The sequence below is a fragment of the Bombina bombina genome, chromosome 3, assembly GCF_027579735.1.
Source record: "Bombina bombina isolate aBomBom1 chromosome 3, aBomBom1.pri, whole genome shotgun sequence".
Classification (NCBI taxonomy): Eukaryota; Metazoa; Chordata; class Amphibia; order Anura; family Bombinatoridae; genus Bombina; species Bombina bombina.
The window spans coordinates 818,703,776-818,729,038 of NC_069501.1; the positions used below are offsets into that span (position 1 = coordinate 818,703,776).

A 25,263-nucleotide genomic window follows, 5' to 3' on the forward strand; every position below is an offset into this window, starting at 1 on the left:
AATAGTATTTCAGTTAATGTAGGTGTCATTTGTCACATGTCATGTATATGTGTATGCCAATGTCGAGACTTCTCTGCAAAACCCTGACTGGCTGCACAGTCCCGCCTTTATCTATAATTGTACTTGCCCTTACAGATTTATATGGAGATAGTAGGGTAGGTGAGTCCCTCAACATTAGGCAGGTTGTATCTATTATCGACAGCTAGTAAAAGTCAGCTTCATATGAAAGGGTGTAAAAGTTTGTATAGTGCTGTACAGTAATTATCCTAACCTAAGCGGATCCCATAGCATGTGTTTTTTTTTTTTTTCTGTTGTTTTGTTTATTTTAATGTCGGTTCTATTGTGGTTATTATAAACTCATGGCGCTGTGCTGCGCAGCCAACGGCCGTGGCTGTGCAGTGTGCACTATGCGTGTAGTTGCAAAACTAGCTTCATGCCTTATTGAGCATTTGGGATAATGCATGGTCTACGCACGCAATTTCAATGATACTGCTCTTGTCTCAACAGACCCCTAAGCTCTGTAATTAGGTACAATTTATAACTCCCTAAGGTCACATTAAAAATTCTTTGTCTTTTTTGCTCATGCTAAGTTGCCCCACAAAGCGTCCGAAAATGTCCTGAGATTATTCCATTTCCCTTTCTCCAAGGTGGTCAGCACAGTTATTCTTATTATAATATAGCGTACGATAGTATAATTACATTATCTAGCTTGTACTAAATATCCTAAATCTACACAAGTCTTTATCGAATTTATATCATTATACTACTCTATATACAGTTATCAGTTATATAGTTTGAAAAACATAAAATAGAGGTTCTTCAATTAGGATCCATGAGTGGTCCCCCTATATTAGTGTTTACCCACATCATATTAGGTTTTCTGCAACTTTGTGGCACAAGAGTGGCCGCCTAAATGTCAGGGTGGGTATACTGTCTGAGCAGAAATTATTATTCGTTCTGAGTTTGTAATTTGTCACTTACATGTATTGTGTACTTATCTGATTTGTTTTCAATGCTTGCTTTGTAACAATTTATTTTACTTTATGATATGTTTTGACAACTACTAACTGTCTGCTTTGAAAAGAACCTCAATAAAAAAAAAAAAAAAAAAAAAAATTCCTATAAATACACCCCTCACCACACCCACAAATCAGTTTAACGAATAGCCAAGAAGTGGGGTGATAAGAAAAAAGTGCGAAGCATAAATATAAGGAATTGGAATAATTGTGCTTTATACAAAAAAATCATAACCACCACAAAAAAGGGTGTGCCTCATGGACTCTTGCTAATATGAAAGAAATGAATTTATCAGGTAAGTTCTTACATAAATTATGTTTTCTTTCATGTAATTAGCAAGAGTCCATGAGCTAGTGACGTATGGGATAATGACTACCCAAGTTGTGGATCTTCCACGCAAGAGTCACTAGAGAGGGAGGGATAAAATAAAGACAGCCAATTTTGCTGAAAATAATCCACACCCAAAACAAAGTTTAAAACTTATAATGAAAAAAAATGAAATTATAAGCAGAAGAATCAAACTGAAACAGCTGCCTGAAGTACTTTTCTACCAAAAACTGCTTCAGAAGAAGAAAACACATAAAAATGGTAGAATTTAGTAAAAGTATGCAAAGAAGGCCAAGTTGCTGCTTTGCAAATCTGATCAACCGAAGCTTCATTCCTAAACGCCCAGGAAGTAGAAACTGACCTAGTAGAATGAGCTGTAATCCTTTGAGGCGGAGTTTTACCCGACTCGACATAAGCATGATGAATTAAAGATTTCAACCAAGATGCCAAAGAAATGGCAGAAGCCTTCTGACCTTTCCTAGAACCGAAAAAGATAACAAATAGACTAGAAGTCTTTCGGAAATTCTTAGTAGCTTCAACATAATATTTCAAAGCTCTAACTACATCCAAAGAATGCAATGATTTCTCCTTAGAATTCTTAGGATTAGGACATAATGAAGGAACCACAATTTCTCTACTAATGTTGTTAGAAATCACAACCTTAGGTAAAAATTTAAAAGAAGTTCGCAACACCGCCTTATCCTGATGAAAAATCAGAAAAGGAGACTCACAAGAAAGAGCAGATAATTCAGAAACTCTTCTGGCAGAAGAGATGGCCAAAAGGAACAAAACTTTTCAAGAAAGTAATTTAATGTCCAAAGAATGCATAGGTTCAAAAGGAGGAGCTTGAAGAGCCCCCAGAACCAAATTCAAACTCCAAGGAGGAGAAATTGACTTAATGACAGGTTTTATACGAACCAAAGCTTGTACAAAACAATGAATATCAGGAAGATTAGCAATCTTTCTGTGAAAAAGAACAGAAAGAGCAGAGATTTGTCCTTCAAGGAACTTGCAAACAAACCTTTAGCCAAACCATCCTGAAGAAACTGTAAAATTCTCGGAATTCTAAAAGAATGCCAGGAAAAATGATGAGAAAGACACCAAGAAATATAAGTCTTCCAGACTCTATAATACATCTCCCTAGATACGGATTTACGAGCCTGTAACATAGTATTAATCACAGAGTCAGAGAAACCTCTTTGACTAAGAATCAAGCGTTCAATCTCCATAACTTTAAATTTAAGGATTTGAGATCCTGATGGAAAAAAGGACCTTGTGACAGAAGGTCTGGTCTTAACGGAAGAGTCCACGGTTGGCAAGAGGCCATCCGGACAAGATCCGCATACCAAAACCTGTGAGGCCATGCTGGAGCCACCAGCAGAACAAACGAGCATTCCTTCAGAATCTTGGAGATTACTCTTGGAAGAAGAACTAGAGGCGGAAAGATATAGGCAGGATGATACTTCCAAGGAAGTGACAACGCGTCCACTGCTTCGCTTGAGGATCCCTGGATCTGGACAGATACCTGGGAAGTTTCTTGTTTAGATGAGAAGCCATCAGATCTATTTCTGGAAGACCCCACATTTGAACAATCTGAAGAAATACCTCTGGGTGAAGAGACCATTCGACCGGATGTAACGTTTGGCGACTGAGATAATCCGCTTCCCAATTGTCTATACCTGGGATATGAACCGCAGAAACTAGACAGGAGCTGGATTCCGCCCATACCAGAATTCGAGATACTTCTTTCATAGCCAGAGGACTGTGAGACCCTCCTTGATGATTGACATATGCCACAGTTGTGACATTGTCTGTCTGAAAACAAATGGACTCTCTCTTTAGAAGAGGCCAAGACTGAAGAGCTCTGAAAATTTGCACAGAGTTCCAAAATATTGATCGTAATCTCACCGCCTGAGATTCCCAAACCCCTTGTGCTGTCAGAGACCCCCACACAGCTCCCCAACCTGTAAGACTTGCATCTGTTGAAATTACAGTCCAGGTCGGAAGAACAAAAGAAGCCCCCTGAACTAAATGATGGTGGTCTGTCCACCACGTCAGAGAGTGTCGTACAATCGGTTTTAAAGATATTAATTGAGATATCTTTGTGTAATCCCTGCACCACTGGTTCAGCATACAGAGCTGAAGAGGCCGCATGTGAAAACGAGCAAAGGGGATCGCGTCCGATGCAGCAGTCATAAGACCTAGAATTTCCATGCATAAGGCTACCAAAGGGAATGATTGTGACTGAAGGTTTCGACAAGCTGATATCAATTTTAGACGTCTCTTGTCTGTCAACGATAGAGTCATGGACACTGAATCTATCTGGAAACCTAAAAAGGTTACCTGTGTCTGAGGAATCAATGAACTTTTTGGTAAAATGATCCTCCAACCATGATGTTGAAGAAACAACACAAGTCGATTAGTATGAGATTCTGCTAAATGTGAAGACTGAGCAAGTACCAAGATATCGTCCAAATAAGGAAATACCACAATACCCTGTTCTCTGATTACAGACAGAAAAGCACCGAGAACCTTCGTAAAAATTCTTGGAGCTGTAGCTAGGCCAAACGGCAGAGCCACAAATTGGTAATGCTTGTCTAGGAAAGAGAATCTCAGAAACTGATAGTGATCTGGATGAATCGGAATATGCAGATATGCAACCTGTAAATCTATTGTAGACATATAATGCCCTTGCTGAACAAAAGGCAGGATAGTCCTTACAGTTACCATTTTGAATGTTGGTATCCTTACATAACGATTCAATATTTTTAGATTCAGAACTGGTCTGAAGGAATTTTCCTTCTTTGGTACAATGAAGAGATTTGAATAAAACCCCAGTCCCTGTTCCAGAACTGGAACTGGCATAATTACTCCAGCCAACTCTAGATCTGAAACACATTTCAGAAATGCTTGAGCCTTCGCTGGGTTTACTGGGACACGGGAAAGAAAAAATCTCTTTGCAGGAGGCCTTATCTTGAAGCCAATTCTGTACCCTTCTGAAATAATGTTCTGAATCCAAAGATTGTGAACGGAATTGATCCAAATTTCTTTGAAAAAATGTAATCTGCCCCCTACCAGCTGAGCTAGAATGAGGGCCACACCTTCATGTGGACTTAGGAGCTGGCTTTGATTTTCTAAAAGGCTTGGATTTATTCCAGACTGGAGATGGTTTCCAAACTGATACCGCTCCTGAGGATGAAGGATCAGGTTTTTGTTCCTTGTTGTGACGAAAGGAACGAAAACGATTATTAGACCTAAATTTACCTTTAGATTTTTTATCCTGTGGTAAAAAGTTCCTTTCCCTCCAGTAACAGTTGATATAATAGAATCCAACTGAGAACCAAACAATTTATTACCCTGGAAAGAAAGGGAAAGCAGAGTAGACTTAGAAGACATAAGCATTCCAAGTTTTAAGCCATAAAGCTCTTCTAGCTAAAATAGCTAGAGACATATACCTGACATCAACTCTAATGATATCAAAGATGGCATCACAAATAAAATTATTAGCATGTTGAAGAAGAATAATAATGCTATGAGAATTATGATCTGATACTTGTTGCGCTAAAGCTTCTAACCAAAAAGTTGAAGCTGCAGCAACATCCGCTAAAGATATAGCAGGTCTTAGAAGATTACCTGAACACAAGTAAGCTTTTCTTAGAAAGGATTCAATTTTCCTATCTAAAGGATCCTTAAAGGAAGTACCATCTGCCGTAGGAATAGTAGTACGCTTAGCAAGAGTAGAGACAGCCCCATCAACCTTAGGGATTTTGTCCCAAAACTCTAATCTGTCAGATGGCACAGGATATAATTGCTTAAAACGTTTCGAAGGAGTAAATGAATTACCCAAATTATTCCATTCCCTGGAAATTACTTCAGAAATAGCACTAGGGACAGGAAAAAATTCTGGAATAACTACAGGAGATTTAAAAACCTTATCTAAATGTTTAGATATAGTATCAAGAGGACCAGAATCCTCAATTTCTAATGCAATTAGGACTTCTTTAAGTAAAGAACGAATAAATTCCATTTTAAATAAATATGAAGATTTATCAGCATCAACCTCTGAGACAGAATCCTCTGAACCAGAAGAACCATTATCAGAATCAGAATGATGATGTTCATTTAAAAATTCATCTGAAAAATGAGAAGTTTTAAAAGATTTTTTTACGTTTACTAGAAGAAGGAATAACAGACATAGCCTTCTTAATGGATTTAGAAACAAAATCTCTTATGTTATCAGGAACACTCTGAGTATTAGATGTTGACGGAACAGCAACAGGTAATGTAACAGTACTAAAGGAAATATTATCTGAATTAACAAGTTTGTCATGACAAACAGTACAAACAACAGCTGGAGGAACAGATACCATAAGTTTACAGCAGATACACTTAGCTTTGGTAGCTCCAGCACCAGGCAGCGATTTTCCAGAAGTATCTTCTGACTCAGTTTCAACGTGGGACATCTTGCAATATGTAATAGAAAAAACAACATATAAAGCAAAATTGATCAAATTCCTTAAATGACAGTTTCAGGAATGGGAAAAAATGCCAGTGAACAAGCTTCTAGCAACCAGAAGCAATAAATAATGAGACTTAAATAATGTGGAGACAATAGTGACGCCCATATTTTTTTAGCGCCAAAAATCACGCCCACATTATTTGGCGCCTAAATGCTTTTGGCGCCAAAAATGACGCCACATCCGGAACGCCGACACTTTTGGCGCAAAAGAACGTCAAAAATGACGCAACTTCCGGCGACACGTATGACACCGGAAACAGAAAAAAAAATTGCGCCAAAAAAGTCCGCGCCAAGAATGACGCAATAAAATGAAGCATTTTCAGCCCCCGCGAGCCTAACAGCCCACAGGGAAAAAGTCAAATTTTAAGGTAAGAAAAAAATTGATTTATTCATATGCATTATCCCAAATATGAAACTGACTGTCTGAAATAAGGAATGTTGAACATCCTGAGTCAAGGCAAATAAATGTTTGAATACATATATTTAGAACTTTATAAAAAAAAGTGCCCAACCATAGCTTAGAGTGTCACAGAAAATAAGACTTACTTACCCCAGGACACTCATCTACATGTTGTAGAAAGCCAAACCAGTACTGAAACGAAAATCAGCAGAGGTAATGGTATATAAATAAGAGTATATCGTCGATCTGAAAAGGGAGGTAAGAGATGAATCTCTACGACCGATAACCTATGAAATAGACCCCGTAGAAGGAGATCATTGAATTCAAATAGGCAATACTCTCCTCACATCCCTCTGACATTCACTGCACGCTGAGAGGAAAACCAGGCTCCAACCTGCTGCGGAGCGCATATCAACGTAGAATCTAGCACAAACTTACTTCACCACCTCCATAGGAGGCAAAGTTTGTAAAACTGATTTGTGGGTGTGGTGAGGGGTGTATTTATAGGCATTTTGAGGTTTGGGAAACTTTGCCCCTCCTGGTAGGAATGTATATCCCATACGTCACTAGCTCATGGACTCTTGCTAATTACATGAAAGAAATAATGTAGGTGTCGGCGATGTTGGGGGCAGCAGATTAAGGGTTTATATGTATAATGTAGGTGGCGGTGATGTCTGGAGAGGCAGATTAGGGGTTAATAAATATAATGTAGGTTGTGGCGATGTTAGGGACAGCAGATTGGGGTTAATAATATTTAACTAGTGTTTGCGAGGCGGGAGTGCGGCGGTTTAGGGGTTAATATGTTTATTATAGTGGCGGCGATGTCCGGAGCGGCAGATTAGGTGTTAATAATTTTATTATAGTGTTTGCAATGCGGGACTGCCTCAGTTTAGGGGTTAATAGGTAGTTTATGGGTGTTAGTGTACGTTTTAGCACTTTAGTTATATGAGTTTTATGCAAGGGCATTGTACTATAAAACTCTTAACTACTGACTTTAAAATGCGTTAGGGATCTTGGAGGTAGAGGCTGTACCGCTCACTTTTTGGCCTCCTAGGACAGACTCCTAATACCGGCGCTATGGAAGTCCCATAGAAAAAAGACTTTACGAAGTTTACGTAAGTTGTTTTGCGGTAAGGCCAAAGAAGTGTGCGGTGCCCCTAAACCTGCAAGACTCATAATAGCAGCGGTAGTGAAAAAGCAGCGTTAGGACCTGTTAACGCTGATTTTTCAGCCTAATGCACAACTCGTAATCTAGCCGTTTATTAGGCAGTTTGCGATGTGGGAGTTGGCGGATTAGGGGTTAATAGATTTGATGTAGTTATTGATGGGGGGTGATGAAGGTTGACAGGTAGATATTGCGCATGCATTAGGTGTTCATTAGAACTTCCATGGATTTACGGTACTTATATATTCAGTGCAAGGCTTGCTGCGCCTGCCTATGTGTGGCGAGGTGAATAAGGAGTAAAAAAAGTCCTTACGCTGAATATGTGATACCGATTTGCGACGCGGTTTTATGTTAGTTTATGGGAGTAAAATTAGCGGGCGACGGGAGAAATATACGCGACGCTGTATATATATGATTGCAATACTGGACTAAAAACTGGCGACGCCACATATGTAATCGTGCCCTTAGACTTTGCAATATTTGCCCACTCTTCTTTGCAGAACTGCTCCAGTTCCGTTACATTTGATGGTGAGCGTTTGTGGACTGTAGTCTTCAAGTCATGCCACAGATATTTAATGGGGTTTAAGTCTGGGCTCTGACTAGGCCATGCAAGGACATTCACCTTTTTCTCCTTCAACCACTGTATGGTCATTTTTGCTGTGTGCTTTGGGTCATTGTCATGTTGGAAGGTAAACCTTCTTCCCATTGACAACTTTCTGGCAGAGGGCAGCAGATTTTCCTCAAGAATTTGATGTTAATTTGCCCCATCCATTATTCCTTCTTTCCTGACAAGTGATCCAGTGCCTGCTGCAGAGAAACACCCCCATGCTTTACTGTAGGCATTGTGTTATTTTGATAGTGAGCTGTATTTGATTTCCTCCAGACATATTGTTTGGTGTTGAGGACAAATAATTCAATTTTAGTCTCATCTGACCATAACACCTTTTTCCATGTGGCCTCAGAATCTCCTAGGTGTGTTATGGCAAAGCTCAGTCGTGACTGCATGTGGTCTTTCTTGAGGAATGGCTTTTTTCTTGCAACCCTCCCATAGAAGCCACATTTGTGGAGAATTCTTGATATTGTTGTCACATGCACACAATGACCACTCTTTGTCATAAATTCCTGCAACTGCTTCAGAGTTGCTGTGGGCCTCTTGGTAACCTCTCTGACCAGTTTCCTCCTGGTTTCATAATCCAGTTTAAAGCGACGTCCTGATCCAGAGAGGATCTGTGTTGTACCAAATACCTTCCACTTCTTAATAATAGACTTCACTGTGCTTCTAGGCATTTATAAAGCCTTTGATATTTTCTTGTATCCATCTCCTGACTTGTGCCTGTCCACAACATTATCTAGGAAATATTTTGACAGTGCCTTGCCACCCATAGTTGATTGTTTGCTTCAGTTGCACTACTAGGGACTGAGATGCTCCAGGAAAGCTCTTTTCATGCTGAGCTAATCAATATGTCCACAGCAGATCACAGTTGAAGGTCAAATGGCTTTGTGTGAGCCATTGAGAAGGTGATTAGCTATACCTGATTGAGTTTACAAGTAATTTTAGGAGGTGGGGATCCTTTTTGCAATACCCACTATACTTAGCCTTAAAAGGAACATAAAACACTTTGAGATGGTAATATAAAATAATAAAATATATATATATATATATATATATTTTTTTTTTATTATTATTTTATACTGCAATATACTTGCTGCAATATACTTTCATTATTTATTTTGTCCCCTTAACCTGTAATTCCATTCTAAATCTGTGAGCATTGTAGTTCCTTTTAGAAATGGAAGTGCAGAACACGGTTATATTCCACACAGCCAAAAAATACATCTACATATTATTCTCAGACTATTTTTTGCCTTTAATGCATCATTATATCTAGCATTTGTCTAGTGTTTAATTTCCCTTTAAGGATGAGTGAGTGCTTGAGATAAAAGTGCAAAAGTGCATAATGCCTCCTAAGAGGTATATTTCTTTCCTTACACATTTTGGCCCGTGTACACGGGCTTTAACACTAGTGGGATATAAACAGTGACAGCAGTATACATTAAACTGCAAGTCAGGCTTGAAACAGTTACTGTGATATACATCAGAAATATAAAGCAGGTATTAAATAGCTACTGTGGCATACAATAGAACTGTACGCAGAATGTAAACAGTGACTGCTAGATACCAAAGAACTGCAATACCGAATTTAAGCAGTTACTGCAGTATACATTAAGATCCGAATTATCAATGTGTGGACGGACATGATCGGCTGTAGCTATCATGTCCGCCTCACATCTATAAATGCAGACAGATTTATCATTGCACAAGCATTTCACTAGAAATGTTTTTGCTATGCCGACCACTGCAGATTCGCAGCCAATCAGCCGCTAGCAGGGGGTGACAATCAACCGATTGTATGTGATCGGGCGGATTGCTGTCCGCCGCCCTCAGAGGTGGCGGACGAGTTAAGAAGCAGCGGTCTAAAGACCGTTGCTTCTTAACTCCTGTTTCCGGCAAGCCTGAAGGCTCGCGCGGAAACAGATGCATTGGGGCTGATTCACTGGTTGATAAATTGGCCCCTATGACTGCAATGCAGGTCTTAAAAATAGTTACTATGGTATCCAACATAACTATAATACAGTTATTCAAAAGCAGTATACATTAGAACTGTACATACTGTAAATGTGAGCAGTACAATAATTCAGTAAGAAAATTGTCAATATTCAGACGCTTTAGCACAGTTACAGCAGTTTTCCTTATAACAGAATACAGAGTCGAATACTCTGTCTTAATCCCTCAGTAATATGGGTATAACAATCAAAACACCATACCAAAGCACACATTTACGTTTTACACTGACTACAGGAAGAAATGTAAAAATATTGGGCAAGAGACGTGAATATAGCATGAAGTTATCACAGAAACTAACACATAATCATTACATCTTTATACTAAATGTAAAGTTTCCCCAAAAATGTCAGTGAATAAGATAGGCCTCCACCCCTGAACTATCGCTGAAGTCAGTGGGATCAGTATTGTTTCCCAAAAAACAATTTCTGAAAGAAAATATGAAATAATGAAGTCCTAGGGTAGTATCATTGTAACCCCCTTCTACCCAGTATAGGTTCTCACCCCTTTCGGTACAGAATCTGGAGTACCCGGTCTCCTGCTGCTTGCTGAATCCCTATTGAGGAGGACAGGAAAAAGCAAGAAGCGCAGCAAAAATGGGAGTTGGCGGGAAAATGGATTAACTCCTACCCACACAGAAACCGCTCTGCTCTCTACCTTTTCCCTATTACGTGCAAAATAGCAGGACCCTGGCCTTTTCTTAGAGCTCCTGCTGAAGTTTGTCAGAGAGAAGTGCCAAGAATGCTGGCCTCTGTGAGGAAACAGAAGTCTTAAAGGGCCTGTTACCTCAATAAGTTAACACAAAGTGGCATGCACCCAGCACTATCTTTAAGGGTTGACTCTGATGCTCGCTAGTTGCCTTCAACCATAAAGGCCAGTGGTAGTAAGATGTAGCCTAGCTAACTGAGCTAAATAGCTGAACACACTACTGCCCTTGTAATAAACACAGGATATACAATTGAGGTCTAAATAAAGATTAAAGTAATAAACCTCCTCTGTGCATAAACCCTTATTGCATCAAAAACAGTCACTAGGTCTGTTAGAAGTTCTGTGTGACAGCTTGCAGTAAAAACACAGTCATGAGGTATGTGCCAAGGCTGTTTTGTAGTCATCCGTCTGAAAGCTGGCTATGCTGTATATAATGAAGATATGCCTATAGCCTTGTGGGGCATGCAGGTACTTACCCAGACGAACACCCACTCCATTGTTTTTACCCAGACTTTAATCCTGAGGCTACAGCAGAGAGCCCATCCATTACTGTTACTATTATCAGAGGAAATGTTGAGCGAGTACATTGTCATGGCCAAATAGGAGGCTAAGGAACTATCCCACCGACAACCGTGGCAGGCTTGTGACCACAACTCTAGAGAGGAGCACAACCCTGCTCTCCTATGTCCCTCTCTTCCAGGAACTATTCATTGAGGGAAAATTGGGGTTAAAAACATGAAGTATAGAGCACCTCTGTCTTCGCCTGTCTCCGACTAGGCAAAGAAATACTGAGAGGGAACAGGAAGTGTAAGAGATATTAAAGATTTTATTGTAGGGTGCCTCATGCTCTTGCTGGTAGCCATGTAATACATTCCCAACAGTATTGAATTAATTGTGGACTCTCGCCACCATTAGAAAGAAAATTGTGTTTTTTGGGTTTTAATCGGATAGTTTGGGCAAATCTTTGACTCCCCACTTAACTGACCTGGGAGGTGGAAGCAGAGATTCATAAGTGTGGGTTTTATGAAAAGAGGATATTTGGTCACTTTCTAAGTCTAGTACAGACTAGATGGTTGTTTTAACCCTTGCACCCAATGGACCAGTTCCTAGACTCACCAAGATTAGCCTGGTTGTGACACCAGCATTTCCATTAATTGCAAAGAAACAATATAAAAATTATGTGTAGGGCTATGCAAACACTTCTAAATAGCTGTTATTTTAACTTAAAATTAAAACTAACATTATAGGGACATTAAACTAATTAAAACCCCCTAAAAAGGACTAGATTACAAGAGGAACGCTATGGATAGCAGAGGATGTGTACAATTCATATAGGGGCCCTGTGCTAAGTATAGTGCACAATCTGGCAAAACAAGTCAATGGTAAAAAAGCTTTTTCAGAGAATGTTAGCGCAACCAACATTTTTTTAAGCACATCCTATACTTTCAATGGACAACGTAGGCTGTGTTAACATCTCTTACATTACAGGTGGTGAGTTATGTGTAGCTGAAAAAATTAGCACACTTGGAGATCTGAAGTAAAGTGTTAGGGTTAGAATAAAAGTAGGGTACGGCGCTGGTCGTTTAGCCCTTAAAACGACAGTCTACTCCAGAATTTTTATTGTTTAAAAAGATAGATATTCCCTTTATTACCCATTCACCAGTTTTGCATAACTAACGCAATTATATTCATTTTGTGATTACTTTGTATCTAAGCCTCTGCAGACTGTCCCTTTATTTCAGCACTTCTGACAGACTTGCATTTTAGCCAACCAGTGGTGACTCCTGAGTAAATCCACAGGAGTGAACACATTATCTGTATGGCACACACAAACTAGTGCTGTCTAGCTGTGAAAAACTGTGAAAATAAGATAAGAGGTGGCCTTCAAGGGCTTAGAAATTAGCAATTGAACCTACCTAGGTTTAGCATTTAACAAAGAATAGCAAGAGAACAAAGCAAATTTGATGATTAAAGTAAATTGGAAAGTTGTTTAAAATTGCATGCCCTATCTGATTTAATATAATTTTGAATAGACTGTCCCTTTAAAGGGACATGATACCCAATTTTTTCTTTCACGATTTAGAAGGAACATACGATTTTAAACAACTTTCCATTTTACTTCTATTATCTGATTTGCTTTATTCTCTTTATATATTTGTATATATTTATGTTTTAATATAGTGCAGTTTAAAAAAAAAAAAAAAAAAAAAAATACTAATCCTATTATATAAAAAGCCAAGTGTGTTTGTCCGAAGCTGTCATGCACAGTAGAGACAGCACGAGGACAAACACACCTAGCCTTTGAGATCCCTACCTGATCTGCAGCAGTGGTGGGTGTGTCCGGACGTGACAGACGTGAAGGGGGCGTGGCCTGGCATGGATGCCTGTGAAGGGGGCGTGGCCTTGCGTGAAGGGGGCATGGTCACTCACAAGATAAAGGGGAGAGAGAGAGAGGGGGAGGGAGAGAGAGAGAGAGAGAGAGAGAGAGAGAGAGAGAGGGGGGAGGGAGATTGAGAGAGAGAGAGAGAGAGAGAGAGAGAGAGAGAGAGAGAGCGCAAAAGAAAGGGGGAGAGAGAGCGCAAAAGAGGGGGAGAGAGAGAGAGCGCAAAAGAGAGGGGGGAGAGAGAGAGCGCAAAAGAGAGGGGGAGAGAGAGAGAGAGAGCGCAAAAGAGAGGGGGAGAGAGAGAGAGCGCAAAAGAGAGGGGGGAGAGAGAGAGCGCAAAAGAGAGGGGGGAGAGAGAGAGCGCAAAAGAGAGGGGAGAGAGCGCAAAAGAGAGGGGAGAGAGTGCAAAAGAGGGGGGAGAGAGCGCAAAAGAGGAGGGAGAGCGCAAAAGAGAGGAGGGAGAGCACAAAAGAGAGGGGGGAGAGCACAAAAGAGGGGGAGAGAGAGCAGAAGAGGGGGGATAAAGAGAGGGAGAGAGACAGCAAAAGAGGGAGAGAGACAGCAAAATAGAGGGGGGAGAGTGCACAAAAGAGAGGGGGGGAGAGAGAGATAGCGCAAAAGAGAGGGGGGGAGAGAGAGAGCGCAAAAGAGAGGGGGGAGAGAGAGATAGCGCAAAAGAGAGGGGGGAGAGAGAGATAGCGCAAAAGAGAGGGGGGAGAGAGAGATAGCGCAAAAGAGAGGGGGGAGAGAGAGATAGCGCAAAAGAGAGGGGGGAGAGAGAGATAGCGCAAAAGAGAGGGGGGAGAGAGAGATAGCGCAAAAGAGAGGGGGGAGAGAGAGCGCAAAAGAGAGGGGGAAAGAGAGATCAAAAGAGAGGGGGAGGGAGAGAGCGCAAGGGGTGGGACCGCTGTACTGCAAAAACTTCTATTATCTAATTTGCTTTATTCTCTTTATATATTTATGTTTTAATATAGTGAAGTTTAAAAAAAAAAAAAATACTAATCCTATTATATAAAAAGCCAAGTGTGTTTGTCCGAAGCTGTCATGCACAGTAGAGACAGCACGAGGACAAACACACCTAGCCTTTGAGATCCCTATCTGATCTGCGGCAGTGGTGGGTGTGTCCGGACGTGACGGAAGTGAAGGGGCGTGGCCTGGCATGGATGCCTGTGAAGGGAGCGTGGCCTGGCATGAAGGGGGCATGGTCACTCACAAGATAAAGGGGAGAGAGAGAGGGGGAGGGAGAGAGGGAGAGAGAGAGTGCGCAAAAGAGAGGTGGGAGAGAGAGAGAGAGAGAGAGAGAGTGCAAAAGAGAGGGGGAAAGAGAGAGAGAGCGCAAAAGAGAGGGGGAGAGAGAAAGCGCAAAAGAGAGGGGGGAGAGAGAGCGCAAGAGAGAGGGGGGAGACAGAGCTCAAAAGAGAGGGGGGAGACAGAGCTCAAAAGAGAGGGGGGAGACAGAGCTCAAAAGAGAGGGGGGAGAGAGAGAGCGCAAAAGAGAGGGGGGAGAGAGCATAAAAGAGAGGGGGGAGAGAGCATAAAAGAGAGGGGGGAGAGAGCATAAAAGAGAGGGGGGAGAGAGAGCGCAAAAGAGAGGGTGGAGAGAGAGAGCGCAAAAGAGAGGGGGGAGAGAGAGAGAGAGAGAGCGCAAAGGAGAGGGGGGAGAGAGAGCGCAAAAGAGAGGGGGGAGAGAGAGCGCAAAAGAGAGGGGGGAGAGAGAGCGCAAAAGAGAGGGGGGAGAGAGAGCGCGCAAAAGAGAGGGGGGAGAGAGAGAGAGAGCGCAAAAGAGAGGGGGGAGAGAGAGAGCGCAAAAGAGAGGGGGGAGAGAGCATAAAAGAGAGGGGGGAGAGAGAGCGCAAAAGAGAGGGGGGAGAGAGAGAGCGCAAAAGAGAGGGGGAGAGAGAGAGCGCAAAAGAGGGGGGAGAGAGAGAGAGGGAGAGAGCGCAAAAGAGAGGGGGGAGAGAGAGAGAGCGCAAAAGAGAGGGGGGAGAGAGAGAGAGCGCAAAAGAGAGGGGGAGAGAGAGAGAGAGCGCAAAAGAGAGGGGGGAGAGAGAGAGAGCGCAAAAGAGAGGGGGAGAGAGAGAGAGAGCGCAAAAGAGAGGGGGGAGAGAGAGAGAGCGCAAAAGAGAGGGGGGAGAGAGAGAGAGCGCAAAAGAGAGGGGGAGAGAGAGAGCGCAAAAGAGAGGGGGGAGAGAGAGAGCGCAAAAGAGAGGGGGAGAGAGAGCGCAAAAGAGAGGGGGGGAGAGAGAGAGAGAGCGCAAAAGAGAGGGGGGGAGAGAGAGAGCGCAAAAGAGAGGGGGGAGAGAGAGAGCGCAAAAGAGGGGGGGGAGAGAGAGCGCAAAAGAGAGGGGGAGAGAGAGAGAGCAAAAGAGAGGGGGGAGAGCACAAAAGAGAGGGGGGAGAGCGCAAAAGAGAGGGGGGAGAGCGCAAAAGAGGGGGGAGAGCGCAAAAGAGGGGGGAGAGCGCAAAAGAGGGGGGAGAGCGCAAAAGAGAGGGGGGAGAGAGAGAGAGCAAAAGAGAGGGGGGAGAGCGCAAGAGAGAGGGGGGAGAGCAGAAGAGGGGGGATAAAGAGAGGGAGAGAGACAGCAAAAGAGGGAGAGAGACCGCAAAAGAGAGGGGGGAGAGCTCAAAAAAGAGGGGGGAGAGTGCACAAAAGAGAGGGGGAGAGCGCAAAAGAGAGGGGGGGAGAGAGAGAGAGAGAGCAAAAGAGAGGGGGGAGAGAGAGAGAGAGAGAGAGCAAAAGAGAGGGGGGAGAGAGATAGCGCAAGAGAGAGGGGGGAAAGAGAGAGATAGCGCTAAAGAGAGGGGGGAGAGAGAGATAGCGCAAAAGAGAGGGGGAGAGAGAGCGCAAAAGAGAGGGGGAGAGAGAGATCAAAAGAGAGGGGGAGGGAGAGAGCGCAAGGGGTGGGACCGCTGTACTGCAAAAAATGGCCTGTGTTAACGGGCTTTAGGACTAGTATATTTTATTTTAGTAAAGCCACTACACACTTAATTTTTAGGACAATTGAGGGACATTTTAAAAATTAACCAGAGTTTTTTTGAGTGCTAATTGCTACTGCATGCTCGCGGTAGCAATAACCAGCCACTTGTAATGGCTGGTTATTTATCGCGCACCCATAAACGGCCAAATATGTCCATTTGCGGGTGCGCAATAAATTAGTGTTCCAATTGTAATCTCGCCCTTTATCGTTAAACCAATAATTCCATCTTTGTAGTATTCCGCCTAAATTTGCTATTAGTTACTTAGAAAACCAAGAAATATGGGGTATCCCTAAAATCAGGACATAATGAATTTATTTGGAGGTATTTTTCTTTAGCTACACTTGTTTTGTAAAAATGGTTATAAAGAAAACTGCAAAAAAAATATTTTTTTTCTTTAATTTTTCAGCATTAAATTCCTATTTATTGTTATTTTATATACCCATATAGGGTAATCACTAAAAAAAGCCTGCTAGTTAAAAAAGAGTGTATAATATGTATGGGTGCACTTAACCACAGAGCTGACAATTAAGATGAAACCAATAGTGAGCAAAAATGCAGAGGCATAACTAAAAACCACAGTGCCCAAGTGCAAGAATCTAAGGCCTAGATTTGGAGTTTGGCTGTAGCCGTCAAAAAAGGGTCTAACGCTCACTTTTCAACCGCGACTTTTCCATACCGCAGATCCCCTTACGTCAATTGCATATCCTATCTTTTCAATGGGATCTTTCTAACTCCGGTATTTAGAGTCGTGTCTGAAGTGAGCGTTAGAAATCTAACGACAAAACTCCAGCCGCAGAAAAAAGTCAGTAGTTAAGAGCTTTCTGGGCTAACGCCAGTTTATAAAGCTCTTAATTAACAACCATAAACTACCTATGTACCCCTAAACCGAGGCCCCCCCCACATCGCCGCCACTCGATTAATTTTTTTTAACCCCTAATCTGCCGACCGCCACCTACGTTATACTTATGTACCCCTAATCTGCTGCCCCTAACAACGCCGACCCCTGTATTATATTTATTAACCCCTAACCTGCCCCCCACAACGTCGCCGCCAGCTACCTACAATAATTAACCCCTAATCTGCCGACCGCAAAGCGCCGCCACCTACATTATAGCTATGTACCACTAATCTGCTGCCCCTAACACCGCCGACCCCTATATTATATTTATTAACCCCTAATCTGCCGCCCTCAACGTCGCCTCCACCTGCCTACACTTATTAACCCCTAATCTGCCGACCGGACCGCACCGCTATTATAATAAAGTTATTAACCCCTAATCCGCCTCACTAACCCTATAATAAATAGTATTAACCCCTAATCTGCCCTCCCTAACATCGCCGACACCTAACTTCAAACATTAACCCCTAATCTGCCGACCGGAGCTCACCGCTATTCTAATAAATGTATTAACCCCTAAAGCTAAGTCTAACCCTAACACCCCCCTAAGTTAAATATAATTTTAATCTAACGAAATTAATTAACTCTTATTAAATAAATTATTCCTATTTAAAGCTAAATACTTACCTGTAAAATAAATCCTAATATAGCTACAATATAAATTATAATTATATTATAGCTATTTTAGGATTTATATTTATTTTACAGGTAACTTTGTATTTATTTTAACCAGGTACAATAGCTATTAAAAAGTTAAGAACTATTTAATAGCTACCTAGTTAAAATAATTACAAAATTACCTGTAAAATAAATCCTAACCTAAGTTACAATTAAACCTAACACTACACTATCAATAAATAAATTAAATAAAATACCTACAATTACCTACAATTAAACCTAACACTACACTATCAATAAATTAAATACAATACCTACAAACAACTACAATGAAATAAACTGACTAAAGTACAAAAAATAAAAAAGAACTAAGTTACAAAAAATAAAAAAATATTTACAAACATAAGAAAAATATTACAACAATTTTAAACTAATTACACCTACTCTAAGCCCCCTAATAAAATAACAAAGCCCCCCAAAATAAAAAAATGCCCTACCCTATTCTAAATTACTAAAGTTCAAAGCTCTTTTACCTTACCAGCCCTGAACAGGGCCCTTTGCGGGGCATGCCCCAAGAAGTTCAGCTCTTTTGCCTGTAAAAAAAAACATACAATACCCCCCCCCCAACATTACAACCCACCACCCACATACCCCTAATCTAACCCAAACCCCCCTTAAATAAACCTAACACTAAGCCCCTGAAGATCTTCCTACCTTATCTTCACCATACCAGGTTCACCGATCGATCCAGAAGAGCTCCTCCGATGTCCTGATCCAAGCCCAAGCGGGAGCTGAAGAGGTCCATGATCCGGATGAAGTCTTCTATCAACGGCATCTTCAATCTTCTTTCTTCGGGAGCCATCATCTTCCATCCGACGTGGAACATCCTCTTCTCCCGACGCCTACTAGCCGAATGACGGTTCCTTTAAATGACGTCATCCAAGATGGTGTCCCTCGAATTCCGATTGGCTGATAGGATTCTATCAGCCAATCGGAATTAAGGTAGGAAAATTCTGATTGGCTGATGGAATCAGCCAATCAGAATAAAGTTCAATCCGATTGGCTGATCCGATCAGCCAATCAGATTGAGCTTGCATTCTATTGGCTGATCGGAACAACCAATAGAGTGCGAGCTCAATCTGATTGGCTGATTGAATCAGCCAATCGGATTGAACTTGATTCTGATTGGCTGATTCCATCAGCCAATCAGAATATTCCTACCTTAATTCCGATTGGCTGATAGAATCCTATCAGCCAATCGGAATTCGAGGGACGCCATCTTGGATGATGTCATTTAAAGGAACCGTCATTCGGCTAGTAGGCGTCGGGAGAAGAGGATGTTCCGCGTTGGATGGAAGATGATGGCTCCTGAAGAAAGAAGATTGAAGATGCCGTTGATAGAAGACTTCATCCGGATCATGGACCTCTTCAGCTCCCGCTTGGATGAAGACTTCAGCCGGATCATGGACCTCTTCAGCTCCCGCTTGGATGATGACTTCAGCCGGATCATGGACCTCTTCAGCCCCCCGCTTGGGCTTGGATCAGGACATCGGAGGAGCTCTTCTGGATCGATCGGTGAACCTGGTATGGTGAAGATAAGGTAGGAAGATCTTCAGGGGCTTAGTGTTAGGTTTATTTAAGGGGGTTTGGGTTAGATTAGGGGTATGTGGGTGGTGGGGGTATTGTATGTTTTTTTTACAGGCAAAAGAGCTGAACTTCTTGGGGCATGCCCCGCAAAGGGCCCTGTTCAGGGCTGGTAAGGTAAAAGAGCTTTGAACTTTAGTAATTTAGAATAGGGTAGGGCATTTTTTTATTTTGGGGGGCTTTGTTATTTTATTAGGGGGCTTAGAGTAGGTGTACTTAGTTTAAAATTGTTGTAATATTTTTCTAATGTTTGTAAATATTTTTTTATTTTTTGTACTTTAGTTAGTTTATTTAATTGTATTTATTTGTAGATATTGTATTTAATTCATTTATTGATAGTGTAGTGTTAGGTTTAAGTGAAGATAATTGTAGGTATTTTATTTAATTTATTGATAGTGTAGTGTTAGGTTTAATTGTAACTTAAGTTAGGATTTATTTTACAGGTAAATTTGTAATTATTTTACCTATTTTATCTATTAAATAGTTCTTAACTATTTAATAGCTATTGTACCTGGTTAAAATAAATACAAAGTTACCTGTAAAATAAATATAAATCCTAAAATAGCTATAATATAATTATAATTTATGTTGTAGCTATATTAGGATTTATTTTACAGGTAAGTATTTAGCTTTAAATAGGAATAATTTATTTAATAAGAGTTAATTAATTTCGTTAGATTTAAATTATATTTAATTTAGGGGGGTGTTAGTGTTAGGGTTAGACTTAGCTTTAGGGGTTAATACATTTATTAGAATAGCAGTGAGCTCCGGTCGGCAGATTAGGGGTTAATGTTTGAAGTTAGGTGTCGGCGATGTTAGGGAGGGCAGATTAGGGGTTAATACTATTTATTATAGGGTTAGTGAGGCGGATTAGGGGTTAATAACTTTATAATAATAGCGGTGCAGTCCGCTCGGCAGATTAGGGGTTAATAAGTGTAGGCAGGTGGAGGCGACGTTGTGGGGGGCAGATTAGGGGTTAATAAATATAATATAGGGGTCAGCGGTGTTAGGGGCAGCAGATTAGGGATACATAGGTATAATGTAGGTAGCGGCGGTATACGGAGCGGCAGATTAGGGGTTAAAAAAAATATGCAGGTGTCAGCGATAGCGGGGGCAGCAGAATAGGGGTTAATAAGTGTAAGGTTAGGGGTGTTTAGACTCGGGGTACATGTTAGGTGCAGACGTAGGAAGTGTTTCCCCATAGCAAACAATGGGGCTGCGTTAGGAGCTGAACGTGGCTTTTTTGCAGGTGTTAGGTTTTTTTTCAGCTCAAACAGCCCCAGTACTTTATAAAGTGACCACAGTATTCTGTGACATGGTCCAGCCCCCCCCCCCCCGTACTGTATATAGTGGTACTGTATAGTGACTTTGTTTACCCCCCCGCCCCCCATGCTGTAGTAACAAGATCTGTAATTTGCTGGTTCCACAAAAATACACACACACATACATGCATAAATACAAACACAGTCACATACATACATACACACACACACACACACACATAAACACCAATGGGTAAAATAGAAACACTAACCCCTGTAGTCAGAGACAGAGACACTAGTGAAGCATCACATCACACTCACATGATATCAGTGCAGGCAGTGGTAGGTCAACGTTTTTTATTGGATTTTTTTTTTTTTTTTAAGCTGGGCCCCCACCCTCGGGGGGGGGGGGGGCCTGGTTGCAGTTGGGTTAAGCTAGCTGCAAGTAGTACAATGCTGTTCCTTCAGCAATGGATAACCAGAGAATGAAGCAAATTTGATAATAGAAGTAAATTACACAGGTTTTTAAATTTGTATGTCCTATCTGAATCATGAATGAAAATGTTGGGGTTTCCTGTCCCTTTAAGGGTTAAAAGCATATATGACTAAAATATTTCGGCATTTACCATAGCCACAGTCTGCATTAGTTTATACTAATTTACCCACACTTACTGAGGAGTGTTTCCTGAACTGACCTTACGTGTTTTTTATGATACATGTATTGCCAAAGAATTCCAAAGATATCTCAAGTTGCAAGTTTTTGCAGTGTGATAAATAAAAGGAACGTGAACAAAAACATCAGATGAAAACTATTGCAGCTATGGGAGACTACAGCCAGGTAACCACACAAGTGACTGTTTAAAGAACAGTAAACAATCTCACCTTTGAAGAGACTATCCTATTATCTGGATATCTTTGGGGAATGTAAGCTTCAGCACCAGGAGGCGGCTCTTTGTGGCCAATGTAAATAGTCCGGTTGTCTACCCAGTTCTCTTCTCCTGCACACTAAAATAAAATACAATCAGAAAATATCTACTTACTCAATACAAGGCCAACAAATGTACAGAGATACAATTACACCCACAAAGTATTTTCTAACGTTATAGCAATCAGCAGAAATATAAACAAAGAAAATAAAATACAGATTTAAAAAAAAATAAAAAAAAATACATTTTCTTCAAATAAATTAAATGAGGAACAAGATATGTACAACAATAGCAACTCAGTATGTTAAACATGCTACAGCTTGATCTTAAAGGGACATTAAACTAAAAATTGAGTTAAAGGAACATTAAATTCAAGATTTAATTAAATGTGTAATTAAGGGAAATAAAACATCCTTGAAATATACTAGCGCTGCGGAATCTGTTGGCGCTCTACAAATAACTGATAATAATAATTATACATTGTAAGTTCCCACGGGAACAGAGCCCTCAATTCCCCCTATATTTGTTTGTTTAATTTTGTCTGTTGTCTTATATTGTATTGTACTGTACTTTTTATCTTTGTACCCATGGACAGCACTGCGGAATCTGTTGGCGCTTTATAAATAATAATAATAATACATTCATTTTAGAAAGGCACAGAATACCTTGTGAGTGCAGGTTTAGTGATGTGAAGTAGAGACACCTGCATTACAATGTAACTCGAAAAAAAACCTAAGATTCAGCATGGTTTCTCTCTATACTGTTAAGTTTTTGATCCTCAGACCTTATGGGCTTCATTTATTAAGCTGCAAATGCAGTTTCTGAGTTCCAGTGTGAGCCTGCAACTCGAGTTACGTATTCCCGGTCTTAAGACCACTGCTACTTAACCTGACACCTAAAGTTGGATGATTGACAGCCCCTGCTCACGCGCGGGTTTACATTAAAGGTTAAATGCAGGCAGTGGATGCTATCTGCTTGCCACAAGGCCAGACAGACAATGTTTATGGTAGCAAACCTAATCCGCCTAGAAAATATACTTCATATTTTCTGAGGATATCCTATTCTGTCTCTCAAACAGAAAAACTGGTAAATAAGTTGCAAATACTAGAATTTTGGGGAGAATTGACTTTGAGTATTCACCACACTCACATACTGACAAATATTGACAACTGTCAATACACACACTAATGATTGTCAAAGATTGCAAGACTGACATAGTAAAGACAGTAGTATTACTCGGATGAATAGAAACAGACAGCTGTTCTATTATGAATAAATAAAAAAAAAAAGATTTTAATTAGACAGGCAAATTTCTGGAATTTAACAAAATGTATGTTTTAGGGAATGGTTTTAGTTCCTGTAGATTAGTTACTTTGCTGAACTGTTCTATTGATTTGCTAACTCATCAACCATTCAAACTGATTAGCAAACCTCTAGATAATGATGACATTGCTTATAGTGGTCCTGAATGATTATTTACTTCTGTGCACAGCAATTATGGTCACTCATTCTACTGATAAAAGTTATTGATAGTACTGATCATACTTATAACAGGTTGTTGTGGTATTTTAGTTTAAATAACCAATTTATAAACAAACAAAAAGAAAAAAGAAATAAAAAAAGACTTAATTTTATTTAAATAATTAACACTTATATATACATAACATTCATTATATGATAAACATCTCATAATAAAATGATTTATTTGTAATAGCTCTCATTTTAATGTTGTAAAACAAATCTACTTTTTATCTTCCGTCTGACCTGCAAACAAGTATATAAACTTGCTTTTGAGAGATATGGGATGGGGAACTTTTAGGGGTGTTGAACAAGGGAGGTTTATTCCTGTAGGGGGCTTCAGAACAATAGAGGTTAAGAGACAATAAACACTTATTGTTATATAAAAAGTTGAATAATGAAAATAAAACTGCATTATCATTTATTTACTTTTCCTGCTTTTCATGCAATAAAACAATGTGAGTTTTCCAGTTCTGAGAATTGGAAGTGCATATAGCAGACTTCTCAAAACCAATTCCTGTCCCTAATTGGCCCGATTGTAGAAAAATCTTGACATTACCAGATTTCTACTGCCCCTTTATGATTCAGGAGCTGTTGGGGTTTGAGGTTTCATTTAATTAGCTATAACACTTCTATCTATGCAATACGGATAACAGTGATAAACTGGAGTCTGAAACACCTCTGTGGCTGGTCATGGTGTCAGGTACAGATATTTAGTGACTTGTAAATAGCAGGTTAAGTATGATCCAGTATAAAGTAATAATAATAGATTATACCTATATGCATAGGATGGGAACCCGATACATGAGATACATGATGTATATATGGAATTTTGATGATTTCATAAGTGTAAACCATACACAATAGTACAAAAGGATAGAGCACCTGTATGCAAACAAATAAGAAAACAAATGTAATCTGTTTTCCATTACTAAGCAATCACATCACTCACTCTACCATAATGATTGGACAACTAAAAGAACAGTCAATGCTCACATTACTGTAAACAGAATATGAAAATAGATATTATGTTAGACTTTGCCATTTTGTAAACAAGAAAGTAATGTTCTCTATAATACATTTTCTTTGTGACAGAGGCATAAAAAGGTAGATATCAGTTACAATTATAAAATACTCTGCCTGCGAAAAGAGAGTAAAGTAGAATTACAGTTCAGAATTCAATCTTAATGCAAATAATTTGATTTCAACCAAATGTTTTATAGCCAATTATATTGGTAATATATAAACAAAACAAAATGTAATTTAAACAACCATAATTCACATTTATGTCTAAAAGTGATTTTCAAAGCTTTATGAGGTAATGGGACATTTAAAAAAAAAAAAATAGAAGGAAATAGGCTGTAATATTGGTGAATAACTAATAATGCTGCTGTTAATTAGAAATTGGAAGGAACTGAGTCAGAATGTCTAATACAGAATTGTTTTTGTCACTGAAATACATTTAAAAGAATCATTATTTTGAAGAGAAATAATTGTTTATGTATAAGAGATATTTGTGTAAAAAGGAGCATTCTAGTGTAAAAATAAAACATTCCCTTTTGTTAAATGCATTATATTTTCTTTCTAGGTGCATAAAATATAAATTAGTAGTTAAAGGGACAGTCTAGTCCAAAATAAACTTTCATGATTCAGGTAGGGCATGTCATTTTAATCAATTTTCCAATTTACTTTTATCACCAATTTTCTCTTGGTATTCTAAGTTAAAAGCTAAACCTAGGAGGTTCATATGCTAATTTCTTAGACCTTGAAGGCCGCCTCTTTTCTGAATGCATTTTTAAAAAAATTTTTTACCACTAGAGGGTGTTAGTTCATGTGTGTCATATAGATAACACTGTGCTCACTCATGTGGAGTTACCTAGGAGCCAGCACTGATTGGCTAAAATGCAAGTCTGTCAAAAGAACTGAAATAAGGGGGCAGTTTGCAGAAGCGTAGATACAAGGTAATCACAGAGGTAATAAGTGTATTAAAATAACTGTGTTGGTTATGCAAAACTAGGGAATGGGTAATAAAGGGATTATCTATCTTTTAAAACAATAAAAATTCTGGTGTAGATTGTCCCTTTAAAAGAAAGTCAATAAAATTGTGGATAGGATAAAACTTGTAGATAAAAAAAGGAAAAGGAAGCCAATGGCACTACTTCATATATATTGGGACTGCTGCCAATAACTGAACTCCACCATGCAATTATCGTGGATTCATGGGATGGTGCTCTGTATACTAATAGTAACATGCAGGAAACCAGAGGAATGAAATC

At 40.0% G+C, this 25,263-nt stretch overlaps 1 protein-coding gene across 1 annotated transcript in view; it reads right to left on the reverse strand.

Annotated features, from left to right (window-relative positions):
* ATP11A (ATPase phospholipid transporting 11A) overlaps positions 1–25,263 on the reverse strand; it is a 413,089-nt gene that overhangs the window by 201,514 nt on the left and 186,312 nt on the right. Inside the window, exon 2 of the mRNA XM_053707775.1 lies at positions 21,426–21,548. Within this exon, the coding sequence (XP_053563750.1) occupies positions 21,426–21,548 (123 nt within the window). The remainder of the gene's footprint in view (positions 1–21,425; positions 21,549–25,263) is intronic.